At 33.5% G+C, this 23,416-nt stretch overlaps 2 protein-coding genes across 3 annotated transcripts; both read left to right on the top strand.

Moving 5' to 3' along the window:
- Nucleotides 1-4,572: 4,572 nt before the first annotated feature.
- LOC145601735 (uncharacterized) lies at nt 4,573-11,077 on the top strand. Of its 2 annotated transcripts, none has more exons than XM_081657804.1 (15): nt 4,573-4,728; nt 6,312-6,471; nt 6,594-6,851; nt 7,061-7,235; nt 7,626-7,687; nt 7,776-7,939; nt 8,075-8,172; nt 8,764-8,822; nt 8,921-9,055; nt 9,145-9,386; nt 9,475-9,631; nt 10,169-10,244; nt 10,349-10,399; nt 10,509-10,759; nt 10,875-11,077. In XM_081657804.1, exons 1-15 carry the CDS (start codon nt 4,673-4,675, stop codon nt 10,884-10,886), a joined length of 1,956 nt encoding a protein of 651 aa, XP_081513930.1. In that variant the 5' UTR covers nt 4,573-4,672; the 3' UTR covers nt 10,887-11,077. The 2 variants fall into 2 exon arrangements, with proteins under 2 accessions (XP_081513930.1, XP_081513929.1); XM_081657803.1 differs by having other exon boundaries at nt 10,509-10,765.
- An 8,471-nt stretch (nt 11,078-19,548) lies between these two features.
- On the top strand, nt 19,549-20,745 carry LOC145600769 (F-box protein SKIP23-like). The gene has a single exon (XM_081656634.1). It carries the CDS (start codon nt 19,549-19,551, stop codon nt 20,743-20,745), a length of 1,197 nt encoding a protein of 398 aa, XP_081512760.1.
- The last annotated feature ends 2,671 nt before the right edge of the window (nt 20,746-23,416 follow it).

Here is a 23,416-nt window from a genome sequence, read left to right as displayed (position 1 = left end):
TTACTTAAGATGAAAAGGATACAAAATTAGATACAAAGTGAACAATAACCCTTCTGTTTCAATCAATATACTCAAACTGATATTTGCACCAAAAAAAATATAGTCAAAACTGATATTCACAAATCGAAACAGTCACTAAATTCAGCATTCAGTAATCTCTCATACTCATCATAATCACGGAATAGCCATAGCTATTAACCCTGAAATTATTTACCTGAGATAACATGTACTAGTAATAAGCAAAATTTACAGCACTTGGTAAGTTTGTATAATCACTACTATTCAATTAATTCCTAGCAAAATTTCAATCAAACAATTTATTGCTTGAAAACATCAAAATTAGAAAGAGGATTATGACTTATGATTGTACCTCACTCTCCCAAGTTCACATCCTCCTGATTCTCCTGTGCTTCTTCCACCATTAATGGCGGCAGTGGCGGAGCACTCCAATTCGGCGACCAATTGTTAGGTGAGAGAAACTCTGTATGCAACCACTCTGCAAACCCTGGTGGCATCGAGTATTCACCATGAGAGAGGAACTCCACTGACGGTGAAGGCGCCGGAGTTTCCACATCCTCTTGTGAATAAGCATCAATTGGCGGAACTGATATTGAATTGATGCTTCCTCCAGTGAATGCCACATCATGAGACTCTGGAATTGCTCCAAATTCCGGCCAAAATGCACCAATCGGTGATCTAACTTCTGAAATTTCCGGTGATAATACGTTAACTGGCACCGAACCTCCGTCAATCTGCGGTGAAAACGCTGGAATTCCTCCAAAATCCGGCGAATACGGCGGAATTCCTTCAATCTGCGGCGAGGTAAAGCCTATTGGCGCTGATGTTCCGTCAAACTCCGGTGGAAATGACGAGAAAGCATAATCTGGCGCCTGAACTTGCTCAATCTCAGGTGAAAACGCCGGAAAACCTGCAATCTGCGGCGAGAATGCGCCAATTCCAGGAACAGAGACTGATTTGATGTCATTATTTCCAGTAATTGGAGCAGGAGTAGGAGAGAAAATCGGCGGCGGAGTAATGACGGAATCAAGGCGATGGAAGAATTCTTCATTAGAGGAGACGAGAATTCCGTCGAGGCCATGAACGGCGATATTAGACCTCAAGTAGAGATCAGGAAACGAAACACGAACTCCATCAATGGCGACGCGCCGGCGACCAGAGGATGCGACATGGAGAAGATGACCTCGCACGAGCGTCTCCAGATGAGGATGAGAGGAGAGAGAAATGTTGCGAAGCTCCGAAAACGAGAGACGGCGAGGAACGACATGGAAGCGCAGAGAGTGAACGTAGGTGAAGGCGTCGGTCGACATGTCGAGAGAGAAGAGGACGGAGTTCGGTGGTGCAAGGAAGGTGAAACCACGGCGGCCGACGACATGGAAGGCGGCGGAGGAGGTGGAGTTGAGCTTGTGTGAGAGGATTTGGACGGAGAGGTCGGAGACGGCGATGGAGTTGCCGAAGAGGTTGAAGCCGTGGAGATGGAGAGCAAAAATGGCGGATTCGAGGTCGGTGATAGAGAGGTCCGCCATTGATGATGAGATGAGGAGAGAGAAAGTGAGGAAGATGATGAGAGAGTGTTTTTCCGCCATTGGAGGTGTTTGTGGAAGAAGAGAGGGAAAATAAAAGAAGAGAGGGAAAATAAAGTTTGAATTGAGGAGTAGTAGGTTTTTATAGTGGCAGCTGGCTGTAGGTAGTTTGTTACGTACTGGTGGATTAGTTGGTGGGTGTTTTATTTTTATTTTTGTTTTATACGAGTACCATAATTTCTCATTTACACCGTAGTACGAAACTACTCACGAACTGTACCGAGTAATCGAGTATATACTACGGAGTACTATTAAAGTTCAAACTTTTGATCTCAAGTTAGTAGGAATTTATTGAGAAAAAAATAAAGGAATTTAACCATTAAATTATATCTTAGCATGTACGAGTATTTTTAATAGCCAAAAAATATTGTAATTGTAATACATGTCTTAGGGCCTGTTCTCATACGTTGAAATTCAAACCATTTTAGTTCAGCTCCTAATTTCCTTCTCTTATGAAATATTCAGTTCAGTTTGGTTCAGCACAGTTCAGTTCAATTCAGTTCAGTTCAGTTGTGTTCAGTCAATGAAAACAGACCCTTAATATATATATCTTTAATATTATTCACAATTACTACTTACTAGAATACATGTAATAAACTAATAACTCGAGGCATCGTCCGATACAAAACTAGTTGAAAATAAAATGAAAAATGTGAGGAGAAAAAAAAGAAAAAAAAAAGAGATGGAATGGAATAAAGTAAAAAAAAAAAGGAAAAAAATGAGAGAAAAAATCATTATAGGATTATGATCTGAGTATATTTTTATTTGTTTGGTTCAATTAGGAAATGAGTCACTTAAAGTCTTAAATAGTGGGATCCGGTAATTATTGCACAAGCCCTCTAACAAGACATTTTTTTTTAAAAAAAAAAAAATACAGTATATATTACGAGTAGTATTTTTTGGTCATTTATTATTATTAGTTTGTTTATTTTTAAATATTAAATATGCACAAAATATGTCAAATAAAAAAAAAATATGCACAAATGAAATTAGCAAAAAAAAAAAAAAATAAAAGACATATTTGGATGCACCTTAACTTTCTTCTCATTTTAGATAAAACTAGATGTAAGCCCGTGCGATGCACGGTTCTAGTAATCATTTTATTTAATTTAAAATTTGTATACTTAGAAAGATCATTCATTAAATATATGGATAAAATTCCTAATATTATAAGAAATTTTTTTAATTTTAACACTAAAGTTATCTTTTGTTGTTTTATTTATTTTATGTGACGCTTGAATTTAAAATCCTAAACCTTATTCACTAATTTTGCTTATGTGACAATTTAAATTTTTAATTCAAAAAAGAAATGACAAATCTCGTTTTTTTATTGATCAAAATAAGTCTTTTGCCTATGCGTTTATTTAATATACTCGTTCGGTTTAAATTGTTAGTCTCATTTATAATTGTTTCACTATAAAATATTATGGGAAATTAGTCATATGAGATTTAGTTTTATTCGTCTCGATGAGTACATTATTAAAATCAAACTTTTTCTTAGGGAGAGATTAAAGATATTAGTGATTAAAAATTTGCATCCATAAATGTAAAAAAGATAATTATTACTTAGTTAATTTTTTTTTTTAAAGAAGATAATTATTGGTTTTTAAAAGTAATTTAAATTTTAATTATTCTCTATTCGTTGTTTTTACCTGTGTGTCAAAATTCTTAAATCTTATTCGTCACTTTTTCTTAGGTGGCGAGTGAAATTTTTAATTCTAAAATAAATTATTAATCTTATTTTTCATTGGTCAAAATAACACTTTTACTTATGTGGCGCGCCATATGCTCCCGAAAAATGCCTACTTTATATATATATATAAATTAGGTTGTAGATGATATCTTGATTACTGGTTTTCAAATTGATAATATAAGTTGGTTTCATTTAAGCGTGAAGACAATTTTGTTGTTCATCATCTCGCTAAATTAGTGTCTTTTGGTGTAGAACAAGCCTGGAAAAATCATTGTCCTTAAGAGGTTACCCCGTATGTCCTTTCGGACAAAGTAGCTTTGAATCTTGATTAATAAAGCACTAGGAACTAATCTAAGTCATTGATGATCACACTCCATCTAATAGGAATTAGGAACTAATCTTAGTCATTGATCTCACTCCATCTAATGGCTTACATTACACCCGTTCTCATTAACGACATTATCGTAGTTTCGCAGTTTTTTTTTTTTTTAAAAAAAAAAAAAAAACTTTTAACTCAATTTCATTTACTTTAAGATTGATTTCATTTACTTTTACTAATTTTGCATTTTGTAGTTAGCGGGGCTCGAACTTATAACCTTTAATGTTATTTTAATGTTATTGGCGATCCTTGTTTTTCTCCTTTTGTAACCTAAAATGTTTTAAGGGACGACATAAGGAGCTCTTTTTTCCTAGTTTTTCTCCTTTTGTGTCCTAAAATGTTTTCAAACAATTTTAAATTTCAATAACCTTTTTTTATAAAAAAAAAACACACACACACATTTTAAAAAATGATAGCTTTGTAATTACAATTGAAATCAAATTCAACAAAAACAATCAGCCATGCCTTAATTTGTTTTTGTAATACCAAGATAACTTGCATTATGCTATAAAAACACTCAAACACCAAGGCACCAAGCCCCATGAAAAAACACACACATTCCCTATAATTCCCCTTAATCCGCAGCATAATTGTTAATTAATTGGTTGCTAATCCTGTTTATCAAGAGAAACTAATCTGAAAAAAAATAATATTACTCCGTATTACACACTTTTAGTTTGTAATCAACCACAAAAGCTTCTAACACCACCATTAGGGGGTGTTGGATATAAGATCGAATATAGGTAGATGAGGATAAAAGATTTGGCATCATTACAAAATATTTGGATAAAATCCAAACGTGATGAGGGATAAGAGATTAGGACAAGGATACGATGTTGTTACAGTACTTTATACCATACCATAGTGAGACAGGATAAAAGATACATCACCAAACAGACTGTAAAGGTACCACGTATTAACGCCATTTAAACGTATTCCTATATAAACAGATGGCAGATGTTGCAGCTGCTTAGCTTATTCAAGCAGTGATCAGTCTCAATGAAGTTCTTTCTTTCTCCCATTTTCTCTCTCTTCTCTCTGCTTTTACTTACCAGGTAAATATTCAAACTAACATTTTTTTTTTTTCTGGGTTAATTTTTTTAGTTTGTTTTATTTTCTGGGTTTATTTTGTTGCTTGAAGTTGTTATTGAATGTTTCTGCTTTATATCATACTCGTGTGGATGCCAATTAGCTTAGTTGGTATAGTCTCTGGGTTGTGCCCGTGACTCGTAGTCGAATCTTTGTCTACATCATTATCACTGCCTATTGTGCTTTAAACACATTTTTTATTTCCTTTTTAGTGTTAAATCTGTTAATGTAAGTCCAAGAATTGAGAATTTGATGATGAAAAAAAGTTGGGGCATCCCCTTGATTATAGGTTTATTACAGTATTATAAATGGCCGCTTATGTTAACCTGTTGTGTTTCAGTACAATTTTTGGTTAAAAAAACTACTTAAGTACCCAGTTGTCCTAATTATAGGACTATTTTTGGTAACTTGAAGATAAAAGTGTTGTAGTTTAGCACCAGTTTAGCTTAAGTAGAAAATTTGGTGATTGGGAGCTGCTAAATTTGACAGAAAGTGTATAATTTCTGAATTGGGACTATCATTTGTGCATAATTTTTGTGTTAATTTTTGTTAATACTAGTAAGTTGGATGTGTTTGTTGTCAATTGGTTCATAACTTAGAGTATGTGGGATGCTTATTTTATTCCAACATCTTATAATAGAAATGGGATCATACAATTTAGAGAAAGGTTTGGGAAGGTGTAGATTTGGTTTAACCGTTTAAGAGACAATTGTGAAATATATACTAAAGTCGGTTTTCACAGTTAGTATCATGTTTCTTAGCTCTAGGATGCTACTATTTTGTCAAAGAGATCTTAATTTAAGGGGAATGATACATTTTGAAAAATGGGGTTTGTGACTTATAGAGAAATATCAAGTCGAGGATCTTAAATTGCATCGAAAGAAGATAGTAAGTGATAGAGTATAAAACATATTCCTGGGCCTCAACCATAAGCTTAAGCTTTTGGTTGAGTTGATCCTTTAACATGGTATCAAGAGCTAACGTGACACAAAGGTCACGGGTTCGAATCTCATCCACCCCTCCTTCAAAGTGGAGTTAATTCGCACCAGGTATGGGTGGGCTTGTGTTGCATCCACATTTCAAGCCCAAAGGGCCTTTCATGTGAGGGGGAGTGATAGAGTATAAAACATATTCCTGTGCCTCAACTATCAGTTTAAGCTTTTGGTTGAGTTGGTCCTTTAACATGGTATCAGAGCCCAGGTTGCGGGTCTCTTCTAAACTGGGTATTTAATCGCTACTGGATAAGGATTTACCTCGACAGGATGTCCAGCCCCTAAGAGGATTATTGATCTGGCCTTATCCAGTTAGCTCTGAAGTTCTAAGGACATTCATAAGTGAGGAGGAGTGTTGAAACCCACTGTAGCCCACTTATGAGTGTCCCACATTGGAGAAAGAGGAGAGATGGTTTCACTTTATAAGGTAGAGAAGTATCTCCTACTGTTAGCTCAAGGGATTATATTGTATTGTTGTTCACATGTGTTTTGTCAAAAAGAAAAGAATCATCAAAGCTTAGAAGTGTGGTGAACTAACATTAATATTTTCTCAACAGGGTAACATCTAAAGGCTTACTCCATGCACATACAAAACATGCTGCGACACCACCAAGGGGTTGGAATTCGTATGACTCATTTTGTTGGACAATCTCAGAAGAAGAATTTCTAAAAAATGCAGAACTTGTCTCTAAACGGCTTCGTGCTCATGGATATGAGGTCTGTGCTGTGATAGCTTTGATTTTTACTGTATTTGTTCCTCTCATTTAAGACTTCTACTATCCTGTAATGACCTTTTACCTAGAACCAACAATTTCTGTAATTTCCTAATTTTCTTGCAGTATGTTGTGGTTGATTACCTCTGGTATAGAAAAAAGGTACCTGGAGCTTTTGTAGATTCTTCAGGATTCGATGTCATCGATGAGTGGGGAAGGATGGTTCCTGACCCTGATAGGTGGCCTTCATCCAAGGGTGGGAAAGGATTCACCGAAGTGGCCAAAAAAGTGCATAAAATGGGGTTGAAATTCGGAATTCATGTTATGAGAGGAATAAGTACACAGGCAGTAGATGCTAACACACCAATCTTAGACACCAGTAAGGTATTGTTTTCAATACTGAGACTCATTTGTTAGTTGTTCCATTGATATCATCTTTTATATCAAGTTATCTTAGCAAAAGAAGTTAATTTTTGCCTGGTGTAACATGGTTTAGTTGATCTTGGACCATTCAAGGCATAATTACAGTATGAGAACTATAAACTACGGATTGTTTTGGTTTTCCTATTTTTAATCTTGGTTCCCCCCTTCAGGGAGCTGCTTATGTTGAGAATGGAAGAAAATGGACTGCAAGTGATATAGGGATTAAAGAAAAGAAATGTGTGTGGATGTCACATGGGTTTATGAGTGTGAATACAAATTTGGGAGCAGGAAAAGCATTTTTACGATCTCTTTATGAACAATATGCTGAATGGGGAGTTGATTTTGGTAATTTAATGACTGCTTACTAAACTTCTCGTATAAAGTTTCATCATGCTCTACATTTTAATACCTTTGTCCATATCAGATTCTTTTGGCATTGTCTTAAAAAATGTGTGACATGATCATTCCAATTTGTCAGTACTGGAAAATATATCTAATGCTTAACTACTGCATCTTGTTTTGATTTCTTGTTGTTTAATGTTTGTTTGAATGTCATTGTGCCTTCAAATGGTACAGCTTCAATATTTTTTAACTCTATAAGAGCAATAAATAAACATTTTGGCATGCTTTTTAAGTGAGGTATAATGTTTTCTCTTAAGTTTTTGTCACAAGTCTGGAATGTGTATTTATAATGCCCATTATTTTGCTTACATATTGTTATTGTCTTGATCACAGTGAAGAATGATTGTGTTTTCGGGGATGATTTGGATATAAAAGAAATTAGCTATGTATCAGAGGTATTGAGATTAAAAAAACTCTACTACTTCATAGAACCTACTTTATATCTGTTAGACCTTTTACTAGAATATGTTTGACTCTGTGTAGGTTCTTAGGAAACTTTCACGCCCAATTCTATATTCTTTATCCCCTGGTACAAGTGTCACACCTGCTATGGCCAAGGAAATTAGTGGATTAGTAAATATGTACAGAATAACCGGGGATGATTGGGACACATGGGGAGATGTGGCTGCACACTTTGATGTAACAAGGTGAATTAGTTTCTTACCGTCATTTTCATCTATGTACATATCTTCTGGTGGATCTACATCTAGTATCTTTTCTTCGTTCAATTTTGCTACTTTCCTTTACTAATATTATTACTCTTTTCTATTCCCTCTATTCAGAGATTTTGCTGCTGCGAAGATGATAGGATCCAGTGGCCTGTTGGGGTTATCATGGCCTGACTCAGATATGCTGCCACTGGGGTGGCTCACTGATCCAGGTATGTAATCACACTCACAGATACCCTCCCGTACTTTATAAAAGGCCACATTGGACTTGAATGGTAAAACCTTACTAGCTTAAACCATTAATTTGAATGTAGTTAATTAAGTAATGACTTGAAAATTATTATTTTAGATTTATCATAAGACATTTGTAATTGATGTACAATGATAATATATAATGGTCAATATATAGCTTGACCACAAAAGGCAGAAGTGGCCCGTTTATAGAGGAAATTTCATACTCGTATGAGAACTGTTTTAGTAAGCCTAGCCTCTGGAAGTGCAATATGATTGTAAAACCTATCCTATTTGAGATTTTAATCTTTAAGGGCCATGACATAAGAACTTTCTTCACTTCAACTTGGCACACGGGGGGTTCTGGTTTGTCAGAAAATAGGCTAATAGATTTAATAATGCTAGATCTTTTGGTACTTCAATCATGGAACAAAAAGGATTTTATTTCAACTAGTTAATATGCATGAAACTCATGCAATTTTGTTTTTTAGAAACATCAAAAGGATTTTAATTTGATTATATTTTATTGTTTAGCTAATAGCACTACTGACTTCAATAACTGAATCATATAGGCTCTAATGAAGGCCCACACAGGAACTGCAAGCTAAATTTCAATGAGCAGAAAACTCAGGTGGGTAAAGCTTGTACGAATGAGCTGTGATTCCTTACAGTACTGTCTTTGTACCTTGATTTTCTCAACTATTTGGGTTGTGAAACTTAATTTTCCAGATAACTTTGTGGGCTATGGCCAAGTCTCCGCTTATGTTTGGAGGAGATATGAGAAAACTTGATGACACCACGTATAATCTCATCACTAATCCTACCATTCTGGAAATCAATGCTTTTAGTTCAAATAACCAGGAGGTATGTTTTGCTTTAGACTGAACTTAAACAGTACTTTGTCAAATTCAACCTAATGAGCTGATATTTTGTGGTTTTTTTTTCCCTTATAGTTTCCTTTCATTACGAGCTCTGATTCTACCAAAAGTGACCCCTCATCTCATTCAGCACATAAGGAAAACATTCAAAGTTCTCACACAAGTTCTTTGGCTCTTGTGAGTTGCAAGGAACCCAAAGCAAAAGGCTGGTTAGTTGAATCTTTTGACCACGGTCTTGACCAAGTTTGCTGGAAAGATAATTCTGAAATCAATGAAACGCCCTTCTGTGTATACAAGGGAGAAGCTCAAGCTACATCGTAACCAATCTAGTTCCTTAAATATAACCTTCAAATTTTCTTATTGTTAGCTTTATGCTTTACTGATCCTAATGAAATGATTCTGTAGAGATAAAGAGCTCTATGGAACACAGTTTGATGGAAAATCTCATCTATTAGAAACTTCCGAAGCAGAACTCTGTATTGAGGCTTCTTCCAGACAAAGACTTACTTCACAAGAGTTCAAGAGGGGCTCTTCATCTCCATGCAAAAGGGATGCCAATCAGGTAGTTTTTGATCTAAAATGGTGTCTATATATGCTTAAATACTCTGAGGGATCTATTTTATATGCTTAAATAATTTGCAGAAATAGCAATATACTTGTATGTAATTTTGTGAGATTAGTTATGTGCCAATGTTCATGGTGATGCAACTCCATTTCCCATCACGTGTTTTTCTTCATAAGTTTTCATGGTAGTGGCTTACCATAGGCATTGGCACGGGAATTTTCTCACACTACCATTTATTACCAACAATGGGCCATGAGCAGTGGTCCTTTTGAGGAGCCATACTCGAAGGTGAGATTAAGGGTGACAGTCCCTGGAAATATTCTTGCCCATGTTGGACAGGTAAATAGCTAGTTATGTACTTATGTCAATGTGTTGAGCGGATCAAAGGTAGTTTATGATGTTGAGACTCGGCTGATGCATATTGTCCAAAATTTTGTTAGATGACTATCTATGAGTACTCGGATTCTGATGCATACAGAAGTGTATCAATACTAGAACTTTTTCTATCAAGGGCTAATGCAGCTAAATTTTCAGATGTGGGAATTAAATATGAATGGCACCCTTGCAAACAGTTATTCTGGTTTATGTGCAACTATAAAGACAGTTAAAGGTAGTATTTTGAAGCATCTCTCTCATTTTCAGTGCACTGTACTCTCTCAAAAAATTGATGAACTTAAATGAGCTCCTTAATCTTTCTTTCTTTTTGTTCTTCAGCTAATGCTATCCCTGGAGGAATTCGCTCTTGGGTTGCCACTGGAAGAAAAGGTTTGATTCAATTTCTGGACTTAATAACGATGCATATTGTGCAAAGTTTTATGCACTCCAAATTGGCTTTCAGACGTATTTATGTTTTATATGTCATCTATATTTCCAGGAGAAGTGTATCTCGCCTTCTTCAATCTGAACGAAGGGAAGACAAAAATAACAACGCACCTGTCAGATCTAGCAAAGGTGCTCCCTGGTGTAAAATTCAAAGATGAAACCAAATGCGGAGAAGTTTGGAGCAGGAAAGACTGTCATATAAGAAAAGGGTCAATTTCCATGGATGTAGAAGCACATGGAGCAGCATTACTTGTTCTGGCAAACAGCAGTGAATTAACCAAAATAATTAGCATTGGTTATAGAGTTAAGGTTACCTCCAAATTTTTAGTGCTTTTTCCCTTGAACTTTGTTATGGGAATCGGAATGTTTATCAATGGCTAAATTCCTTTTTATTTTTCTTTTTGTTTTTCTTTGACAGATCAATGGCTAAGTTGAAAACCTGAGAAGAAGGTTTGTGGGGAGAAATAGAGAGCACCCCTTAATCTTCTTACTCCGGGAGATGGCTCGAAATTATGGGTGTTACAAGGCAATAAAGGTTTTTGTGCGTTCATAATCTTATTTTGCATCCAGCCCAAAGGGCAGTCATGAACTCTTTTACACAATAATATGATGATTCTCTTATTGTCCTGTTGCCTACATATCTGGTGGTTTTGTGGCTGTATGTATTATACGTGTGCCGAACAGTACAGAGGGAAAAATTGCACCAGACTAAGAAAATAAATCATCAATCATCAATCAATCAATCAATACTATATACTAAAAGACACACCAGCAATGACACGTGTCATCTCCTGATGTGTCCTTAGTTTTTTTTTTTTTAACTAAAAAAAAAATATTTCAATTAAGGAAACAAATCACTTACAAAATCATATTATTATTATTATTATTATTATTTTTTACATATTCCATATTAACATGTAGTTATTATTATATTTCCTCCGTTAACTATTATTTGCAACAAAGGGGGTGTTTGCGGACTCTTAGGCAAAATTTGTTTGTGAGAGTAAAATGGAGAGAGAAAAAGTTGGGTGCATGTGATGAGGAGAGAGATAGAGAGAAATGATTACCTAAAAAGGAAAAAAAAACATTTGTTGCACATGATAGTTAGCATCCATTTATAGTATATGTTGCAAATAATCGTTAATGGAGGTAGTATTTAACATAAAAGATTTATTCACAAATCTTTCTAAAAATAATCAATTATATACCAAAAATCAAAATTTAAAATATATAATCTTACAATATTGCTCAGATTTTTTGCCTACTTTTGTTTTAGTTGTGTATTGGAAGCTACAATTAAAATTGCAAATACCAAATTAACATATTTCATACTTTTATTATTTCTCGACTAATTTATGATTATACTGAGTACAGTAATACTTCTCAATCAATACTATATAACTATATATATAACTAAAGATCACCGTGCATGGCACGGGATCTAGAAAACACTTTCGCTTGGCCTCAATATGAAACTAATGAAATTTTTAAAGCGGATGCACCATGCTCTGTGCATCTGGTTTTCTTTAAAAAAAGGCGGAATGAACATATAGTTGTTCAATAAAGAATATATAGTTGTTTTGTAAAAAACATATAGATATTTCATAAATAACATCATATATAGTTGTTTTGTAAAAAATATATAGCTATTTTATAAAAAAAAACATCATAAATAGTTGTTTTATAACGAACATATAGCTATTTAGTGAAAAAAAATCCAACTTTACATTCTTTACATATATCTAAAGAACACCCGTAACATTAATAAAGAACGTGATAATATAATGTAATGAATATTATTGTTATTTAGCCAAAAAGAAATAGAAAAAATGTAATAGTATTTTTAAAGAACATCTAGTTTTTCAATCTTTAAATGAATTATTTGTTCCATAATTGAAGAGTTTTGATAATTTCCCAATCTCAATTTAGAAATTTGTATATTTCTTCATATTTTAATTTCACTTGTTTGAATTCTTTAGAGAGATGAATAAAAATCTTAGAGAGAGAAACATAAATATATAGAGAAAAAGAAATTCTACTGATAGAAGACGATGGCTGCGTATTCAGATCGAGTTTTGTGATGCTTTTGATCATTAATTATTTGTTAATGGTGATTGTTAATGTAGGTGAATATGTGGATTTCTTAATCAAAGATCTAAGGTAATTTTGAATGAAATTTTTTATTTATTTTTCATTTATTGTGTTATTTTAGATTTGAATTAGAATATTTTGTAATCATAAAATTTATTGTTTATTTTCCTTTTTAAAATTTGACGAATTTGGATGTTGAATTGGAGAATAATGTGACAAAGGTTGAAGATGATGTTCTTTATAAGATAGTGTTATGTTCATTTTTATTAATAGCTCTATGTTCTCTCTTTTTTTTTTTTTTTTTTTTTTTTTTTTTTTTAATATCTCTTATGTTCAATTATTATATTTTTCATGTTCTTTTAAAATAGACGCTCAAAAATTATCACGTTCATTACATTTTAACAATATGTTCTTTTCACTTTTGATATATATTCTTTAATCTTTATAATTTTATAACATGTTCTTTCAACTCTTAATAAAATGTTCTTCTCAATTTAGCTAAATGTTCTTTACATCTCTATACAATGTTCTTTCTGTTTTTTTTTTGGGAAAAGATGTAGCAATGTACCATGCGCATGGTGCATTTGCCTCCACGAATCACTAATTGTGAAACTAATACAATCTTAACAAGTTCGTATAAATCAATTGATTGCATCAAGAGGTTGTCAATTCGGGTAAACGGTTCAGGTTTGGGTTGGGTTTATTAGTTTCGGGTTACGTGTCGATTTATAATGGGTTGAAATAATAAACTGGTCGGTTTGGGTCAGTTTTGAAAATTATCGGATTAGTTCGTTTTGGGTTTTTTTTTTTTTTTTTTTGTGGTTTCTATTCGGGTCGGGTCCTAATCGGATCCGGTTGTAACAGGTTCGGGTCATAATCAGTTTGGGTTGATCTGATTCGGTTTGAAAACGGGTTTAGCTAGTTTAAAGTGGGTTTAATCGAGTCAGGTTGTAATCGGTTCGGGCCATAATCAGTTTGATTTAATTGGTTCGGTTGAAAATGGTTTTCGGTTCAAAACAAATCAGGTGAAATCGAGTCTAGTCATTATCGATTCAGGTCATATTCGATTTGGATTGAACTGGTCGGTTTGAAAACGGGTTTAGCCAATTTAAAGCCGGTTCAAGTTCAAATCATATTGGGTTTAAATGGAGTTGTATCATTATGGAGCCGGGTTAATCAGATAATGGGTAGGAACGGGTCTTGTTATAATCAAGTTAAGTCAAATAAAAGTTAGGTTTATCGAGTACTATGTTGAAAAGATATCAGATCACAAACATATTGGGTACAGTTGTAAACGACTAAGTCAAAACGGGTACAAATTGGAAACGGTTCGGTCTCAACACAGGGGTGCTTATGATGTGAGTTGAGTTCGAGTTTGGGGTAGCTCGACTCGACTCGTTGACAAATTTAGTCGATCTTTGATCGAGTCGAGTTTTGACCGAGCTTTGACCGAGTTGAGTTTTGACCGAATTTGACCGAGTTGAGCTTTGACCGAGTCGTCAAGTAGCTTGCATTTTGATTTGTCTTAGTAAAACTCTCAATTTGGTGTAACATCTTTTCATTATCTTTAACATCTTTCATTCTCTTTAATTTTGTCATTTAAGAGTACATAAATAATATTTATTATTAATGTATAATCTAAAATAAAATTTGGTTTTTTATCAAAAATCTTTATTTTTTTTTTGTATATATAATATTTTATGAATGAATTCGAGCTTCTTACGAGCTTTCAAGTCGATTAATGATCAACTCAACTCGGCTCGTTAACATTTCGAGTCAATCTCGAGTTCGAGTCGAGCTCACTCGAGTCGAGTTTTGACGGAGTCGAACTCGAGTTACTCGCGAGTTGTCTCGTCTCATAAACACCCCTTAGTCAACACGATACGGGTAGTAAACAGTTTGGTCTCAACGGGTTAGGGTTGGAAAGAATTTTTTTACAACGGGTTACAGGTTATAAACGGTTCAGTCACAACGGGCTACATACGGGTTGGAAAAATTCAAGTTTATCGGATTGTTGTTGGGTTTGAACAGTTTTCGGTTTGAAATGGGTTGGGTTACTATCAAGTTACGATTTCTTCTATTGGATTGAGCAAGGAGATCCCTCAGACGTAATCAGTTCAATTTGTTTTCAGTTTTGGGTTGTAATGGTTTGGCTTAACGGGTCGGGTCAGTAACGATTTGATCAAATCCGATTCAGGTCAGTTTTGGGTTGAAAAAAATTGGGTCAGATTACGGGTTTTATACGGTTCAATTTATTTTCGGATCGGTTCGAAACAGTCGGATTTAACGGCGCGGGTGAAAATCTGACAGCTTTTTGCATGCAATAGATAATGAAAACTAATTTACTTAAGGGAAAACTTTTGTATACACCCGGTTTTCAGTAATTTACTGTCCATCGGGTACACTTTTGTCAGATTTAGTGTCACTTTTGTCAGATTTAGTGTCACTTTTGTCAAATATATCAATGAAGCATAAATAACTCTTATATATATGTCAGGGTAACTTTTGTGCATTTTAGTATAACTTTTGCACATTTTATTGTCACTTTATAACGGATGTTCAGTAATTTACTGAACATCTATCCGTTTTATTTAAAAGTTTGTGTTACTTGACAACAGGGCCGTCTTCGACAATTTGGTGGCCCTGTTCTAACTTTTAAAATTGGGCCCTTTAATTTTGGAGGACTATTTTAAAAGGTTAAAAATATTATTATTATAAAATGACTTTTTCTTTTCGAATACAGTACTACAAATTATTATAGAGCTTAAATATTCGTAGTAATAAGTTTAATAGCAATTCAATAAAACAACAAACAAAAACTTTTTATTTAAAAAGTGTCATCCTTTTAATATTTTTTGAAGCAAAATCCACAAATATATCTTCATAATTAAAAATGAATTTTTAGGTTTTAGTTTGAAAATGATGGTCTTTTACGAAGAAGAAGGTGAATTTATAAGGTTACAATTTTTATTTTTTAAAATTATGAGGCCCTGATTTTGGAGGGCCCTGTTGCGTGTGTGAGAAAAAACATGCCTAAAGACGGCCCTGCTTGACAACCTTGAGCAAGGAGAAAGAAAGGAGAATATGTGCAACGATGTTACAGTTGTGGCGCTTATTTTTTGAGTTCTAAGCACTTAATTACTACCTCCGAAAAATAACCCCTGCTTCGTTTTTTTTTTTTTTTTTTTAAAAAAAAAAATCTTCAAAATTGATGTCTTCGAACAATTTGTGACACACAATCATTTATAATTAAATCAACATTGATATTTTCTAGTATATCTCCCTCTCATAGTTTTCAATTGACAATATTGCCAAACCATTCAACATTTTTTTGTACATAATTAATAAACTCAAATTAATTTTTAGGCCCCAGGCAATAACCTGAGTTATTACGTTAATTTCATGATTAAAATCCTTAATTATATTCAATTTCAATAATATTTTAGTACTATATAATATGGTACTCTATAGGTTAGTGGCTAGCAAAATAGTTTTGATACTTGATGTTTTGAGTTCAAACCTTGTCACCTTTAAATACATAGTACTTATCGATATAGATTTCTTGTACGTATTTGATTAGTAAGCTTTAATTATTCAAATTCAATTGATAATTAATAAATAATAACTTGTACGTATTTAATTTGTAAACCTCTAATCTGTTTTATGTAAGGACCTTTTCTCTCTCAAAAAAAAAATGTAAGGACCTTTTCTATCCATAACATTAGCTATTCTGTCAATTTAGCATGTTTATTGTTTGTGGATAGTCTTTCGAGCCGTTAAATTCTTGCTGATCTTCTCGTATGTTTGATTCAATATCTAATGTATGATTTTGTTTATTAATACGGAGTAGTAATGATTATAATCTTATACTAGTACGAAGTAACTTTTGTTAAAGATGTGATATATTATGAACTACAAGTATGCACTGAAACATATTCAACATGGTCATACAAGATTATTATTTGTATACTCTGATCCTTATTACTTGTATTTATCAAAGACAGTCGAAATTGAAGTTTAAATAGTATAACAGGTTCACCCTTTTATTAGCTTCAAAAATTTTTGTGTATACCGATTTACAATAAAATTAGTGTACATTAAATAGTTTTTGGGCAATTTTTAATCAATTTAGGCAAACTTTTAACTTTTTTTGGAGCAACTTTCAACCTAGTACGATTTTAAAATACATAGGCAATGGAAAGTTTTCAAGTGTGATATTCTAATTTTGACTCAATGAGATTTAAATTTTACTCATTTAAATTGGATAGCTATATCGATAACACAAAGTTTTATATACGGTTGGCCGTAACCACATTTTTTTTCTAATTTTATTTTAATTTTTTTTGTTTTAAAAAAAATTTCTCTCTCTCCTCTCTCTCTCTCTCTTCTCTCCTTCTCCTCCATCAATGGTCGAGCACTGACTTCCTCGAAGCTCCAACCCATATCGTCGTCGTCTTCGTTTCTCTCTCCTCTTTTCTTAATTCTCCATCCGATCTACCAACTGTCGTCGTCATGGATTAGGGGCCGGGCTGGTCATGGTTAGGGTGGTTTCGTCGTCGTGGGTTATGAGTTCGGTCAGGGTAAGGGTGGGTTTTGGGTGTGGGTTCGGGTTCAGTCAAGTTAAGGGTGGGTTTCGTGGGTTAGGGGCTGACGGCGTGTTGTTTGGGGCTGGGGCTAGTGGCGTGAGGTGGTGGTGTGGGGTAGTGGTTTATTTGTGTGATGAGTGAGGTGCAGCAAGTGGTGGGGTGGTGGAGTTTAAGGCTTTGAGGTGGTGTTGGATTAGGGGTTACTTACTTGATTAGAGGTTACTAAGGCCAGGGGGTTAGGGTTATTTACTTGGTCAGTGGTTACTAGGGGGTACTAGAGGTTATTAGATGAGTTACTTGAGGAGTTACTTAAGTGGGGTTACTAGAGAAATTAATTGATTGGGGTTACTTAAGTAGGGTAACTTAAGTAAATCGCATTTGACAAAGCTATTTGATGATTTTCGGGGTGAAAGGGGAACCAAAAACTTGTTGTATCGATAAAGCACAACTTACTTTATTTAATCCAGGGTAACTTTCATTTATATAAATAACTTTTATTGATTTTGGTTTTTATATTTTATTTTTCAGATGTACATAATTTATCATGTACACCCTTTATGTAAAAGTTTGTGTTTCGCTTTGATTAATTAACTAGTTATTGGTCTAGGGCAATACCCCCGTTCATCATGAATTTATAATTTTTTTTCCAATTTATAACAAATGAGGTTCCTGTCGAGTAAAATTATCACATAAATTTCATTCATGCATTCAAATTCAAGCGTTAAGGCCCTGTTCTCTTACGTTGAAATTCAGTTCAGTTCAGCTCAACTCCTAGTTTCGTTCTCTTATAAAATATTCAGTTCAGTTCAGTCCAGCTTAGTTCAGTTTAGTGCAGTTCAGTTCAGTTCAGTCAATGAAAACAGGCCCTTAGTTGACAAATTCAATAATAAAAATCCAAAAATGATTTATGACTTATGAGAAGAGAGAATAACGTCCAATCTGCAATTTGACCTTCAACAAATCTAATACTTCCTCCGTTTCTTTTTACTTGCAACACAGCCTTGTGGCACGTGGTTTGAGGTCGGGTTTATGTAATGTAAACGGATAAATTATTCATTATAATTTTTACAAACGATACTTAACCCTATTCAATTCTAATCTTCGTGTAAATAATATATTGATAAAATCGCTCGTTTACCCTCACTAATCATCTCCTAAAACTGCGTGCCTAAAAGGTGTGTTGCAAGTAAAAGAAAACGGAGGAAGTAGTACATAAGTAGGCAGAAATTAATCAGCACCAATTAAAAAATACTCGGCACATAAATTAAAATAAACGAAATTTTAAGCTACACACCAAAAATAATTTCCCTCCAATGGTTTCGATGACAGATTTACTACAATAGTCTAGCAATATAGGAAGGGCCGGGTTAATGGCCAAATTTATTTCACTATATATGACCAAATAATGGGTTCTATTTAATTTTGAGCAAAAATAAGATACATCAAGTACAAAAATTAAACACATATGAGCAACATTATTTAGTTCTATTATTCAATCCACAAAACTAGCTAAAAATTAATGGGTTCTTCCTTGCTCACTGACTCACTGGAATTAATAACCAAACGTTACAGTACAGTAAAATAAATGACGTGAACAATAATGGTTTTAAACTTTTAATCTCCATTTAAAGTTTTGATTAAAATTACAAAACATATAATACAAAGACCAAACTCAAATGAGCATAGACATTTAGTTCAATAATCATTCAATAAAACCACCAAATTAGCTAAAAACTGGAATAAGCCCATCAGGTACCAAATTAATTAGGCACTATCCCTTGTTCTAATTGAAGATTAGATAGATAATTGTTATGAAGAGTAAATCAAGCATAACAACTAAATGGAAATAAATTTAAACAATAAAGCTACTCGTATTAAATTAGGCGGAGATTGGAATAAGTCTATCAGTTACCAAATTAAATTAGACACTAATTTTTGCTCCAAACATCCTATTGAAGATTGCTGATTATTATTAAGAGTAAATCAAACAAAACAATTCGTAGTAAATGGACATAAGGCAGTGAGACCATTTCATATCGAGGAAAAGATAGAGCACATTACACATGGAATGACACATAATACACATGTGACGCCTAGTCATTTTGAGGAAAAGGTAACACATGCCAATTTCATATTGTCTCTTTGAGTTTTAATTATAGATAATTAATTAATTATAGATTGTTAAGTACATGTATTATTTTCTTAAACATGTGCATGGGCTGCCACATTTTCTTGATTCTGTTTAAATACTACACGTCTAGACCAAAGAAAGCACACATATCTATTTAACTTAATACCTAAACTCCTAAAATTAAAAATAAAATAAAATAAAATAAAATTAATAATTAAAATTAAAAAAAAAAAGAAAAAAGAAAACCTTGCTTATATATACTCCCTGCACACAAATCATAAACCATGGCACATTGGTCTGATCTCCCTTCGGAGCTCCTCGACCTCATTGCCACCGGCTTTGACACCCCATTCGACACTTGTCGTTTTCGTTCCGTCTGTTCCACATGGCGGTCCGCCATCCCTCAAACACTACCCATATTTTTTCCACCTATAAAATTCCTTAACTGTGACCTCCGACTCACCAAACACACATTTTGCCATCTTTCTGCCTCCTTTGACAACGACGATGGCCCCGGGTGGCTCATCAAGACTGAGGAGCACAACCCGGGGGCGGTCCATTTGTTCAACCCTTTCTCTAGGACCCTCATCAAACAGTTAGCTTCATATATTCCTAGGAAGTTGGATCTAACCAACATTAAAATCAAGGATTTGGGTTGTGAGTATGTCTTACGTAACGTTAGTAATCCTAGTACAGAAAATATGGATTACTACAACATGGAGCAACAAAAGGTAGCTTTTACCTTCCTTAATAATTCTAATAATGTTAATGATTATTATGTTATTTTGTGTACACATAACACGGGTAAGCTACTCATGTACCAGTCCAAAATCAAATCATGGACGTTTTTGGATGATTACACTTTAGGTTATGATGATCGAAGCATATTTGTTAATGATTGGTCGTTAAATTACGTTGATGTAGTAGAGTTCGATGGTACATTTTATGCTATTACCAACTCGGGTAGGACTGTAGCCATTAAAGTTGTTGATAATTCCGTTACAGTAACATTGGTAAATATTGCTATTATTGGTGGCGATAAAAAATGTCTAGTAAAAGTATCTAATGATCTATTATTGATAGACCTGTATACCGATATTACTCCTAAAATTATAAAGGTACACGGGATTGAGATGTTCAAGCTCGATAAGGATATACAAAAGTGGAATTTGGTTAAGAATTTAGAAGGGCATGCAATTTTTATGAGCAACCATTCTTCATTTCCCGCTATTGGTTTAAAAGGGTGCAAAGGTAATTGCATATACTTTCATTTTAAGAACTTAGACAATAAGGATTCATGTTATTCGGAGATTAAAGTGGGAGATTTGGATAAAATGGATGATTTTGAGTGGAAAAGTGATGAAGTTGGTGTTTTTGATTTTGAAAAAGGAATTTTTGGATTGTTGGAAGAATATTTGGATGATTCTCAGCTACTTTCTTGGCCTCCACCAAGCTGGGTTACTTTGGCTCGTGTGACATGAAGTCATTAATTTACGTTATTTAGAGTTTTTTACATGGACTTCGATGCAGAGCTGAGGTAGATGTATTCACTAATAATTTTTTTCCTCATTTTATAATTTTAAGTTGAGGATAAAAAGGGTATTTACAATTTAAAAAGGATAAAAAAAGGGTATTTACAATTTAAAAAGGATTTTTCTTTAGTGTTACTATACTTTCTTAGTGTAGATAGTCGTCATGCATCTTCCTATGGTGGAATGTCCCCCTATGACGGAGTCGTTAATTCTTATTAGTTCGTTGGTAAACATTTGTTCAGTTTTGCAACGGTTGTCGAATTCTCAAATGCGTTCAAGCGAATCATATAATAATCATCCTTACGACTATAATAAATCGTTAGACCGTCTCTTCAAAAAGGCTGCATTTTTCAGCGATGTGTGCGAGGGATGTACCACAATGCAAGATCTTTTCAACGATCATAGCTATGATAAAGGAACCCTTTATTTGATTCAATTTTATGTATTTGTTAACTTAGATTTTATTTGTAGATGTCGTATGACTTTTTATTAATGAATTGATTTTGTTTAAAAAAAATGAGGAAAAAAAAATAAAATCAAATAAGTATCTTAACTCCAAGGGTGCATCTAAAAATATTTTACTTCCTTAGCTTAAAATTTTGATAAAGAATGTAGACTTTAATTAATCTAGATTTTTCATTTTTTCCCCCACTATTCTTTTTATAAAAATTGTCAACAATAATACGACATCTGACAGGTCTTCTGAAAATAATACAATCTTTTGATTACTCTCCAATAAAATGAATATTACCCACATGAATGATTCATTGTATAGATGTTGAGCTTGTTGACACATTAATTAAAAATAGTTTGAATCGTATGTTTGCCATTGTTGGCCTATAAGTCCAAGCAAACGATTAGTTAGGGGTTGTTTGGTTCGCTGAATATAGGTATGAGGTATGGGTTAGAATGACTAAAACCCATACATTATGTTTGGTTGTCAAAAGCATGAATTTTAAACCCATAACTCAAACCCATGAGATATGGGGTTTAAAAACCTTAGGGGGGAGGTGGGTTTGGCTCATTCCATTCCCTTATGTATCAAATACATAGTATTAAGGGGATGAGATTACATTCCATAATTGAACCAAACACATGGTATTAAGTATCAAGTTCCAACTCGAAACCAACTGAACCCCATTCTTGATTCTAAACTCATACCACTTTGCGAATCAAACGTCCCCTTAATCAGTTTTCCATCTAATAATTTTAGGGAAAAAAAATTTATATATGAGTTAGGACTAATTTTCCTACATTGAAAAAAAAAAGATATTTAATTACAAAGTTACGAAGTGTAAGGTTGGTGAACCACTCCACCTATCTCCAATTGATTTGAAATGGTTAATCCGTACAATAATGACAAATATCGGATGTATACCCTGTAATGAATGAAAGTTACCCATTATATATAAGTTACCCTGATATAAATAAAAGACATTTATACTTTATTGATAAAAAGTACCCAAAAAAGTCTAAAAATGACCTTAAATTCAATAAAAGTTACCTCGATGTACATCGGATGTATATAAAATTTTTTTATGTTTAATTCTTGTGTTGCCAGATTCGGGTACTGGTAGTCCAAGCCTACTGGCTACTACCAACTAGGTAACTATAGATGATAAACCAATATGTTTGTTTTTTTAAATTTTTTTTTTTTCAATCATTAATAATCAATACAATTAAATAGCCAACTGCAACGGAAGAATCATAATGAAGACCAAAAATTGTAGTTCCAAATAATGATGAAGCTGCTAGTTGGTTTGCTGTATTCATCATATTCATTTCTACTGTAGTTTAGGACGAGGAAGAAGATGGGACGGTAGGGGTAGGAGCGTAGATTATTGTAAGGGTAGTTTGGTCTTTTGTGTTTATACATGTTATTTATCTATCATGCATTTAAATTATTTTGTACTGCATTTAGTACTTGTGAAAAAAAAAAAAAAGCCATTTTGAAGCAATTTTTCAACATGTTGTGGCTGGCCCATACAACAAAATTCTGTTAAACCAACAGGGTCTGAGGACCTTATTATGCATATTGGTTTATGCTCGAAATTCCAGATGGCCCAAAGTTGGAGTAAGCAATAAAAGACGCTAATCCCTCGCAGCCCAATTTTATTTTAGTTACAAAGGAATATGTTAAAACTTAAAAGGCTTTTGATGACATAATGCCTTGCGTTAGCATCTCCCATTTTTATATAAAAGGAATTACTAGTACATCACGTTGCATATTCCTAAACTTTATAAATCATATTTCCACTTTCCCAATAATTCCAGCCACCCCAAGTAATTGGAAAGATTTAAATTAGAGTGTACTATAATACTCTTTTTTATAAGTGTTCCTATAAAAAAGGAATTTTATGTTTAGATGAAATACAAATCTCCATTAAATATTAATACAAATTAATCCCAAAATTAGGATACCATTTTCGAGTTCCCGAAAATACATCTTTTATCGAAGCTATTCCCTCCGTCCCAAGATATTTTCCCTATTAAAGCTTCACTACTAAACTTAGTTTCATTTTGCAAAATTAAAAATAAGACAAGAAAAGGAAAAGAATTTTTGGCCAATCTTTTGGCGCCTTAATTATATTAATTGTAAACATATAAGAACTACAAAATC

Source organism: Chenopodium album, chromosome 21, assembly GCF_948465745.1.
Source record: "Chenopodium album chromosome 21, dcCheAlbu1.1, whole genome shotgun sequence".
In the NCBI taxonomy this organism is placed as follows: domain Eukaryota; kingdom Viridiplantae; phylum Streptophyta; class Magnoliopsida; order Caryophyllales; family Amaranthaceae; genus Chenopodium; species Chenopodium album.
The sequence above is the reverse complement of the archived record's forward strand: the minus strand, read 5'-3'. Positions and strand labels throughout refer to the sequence as shown.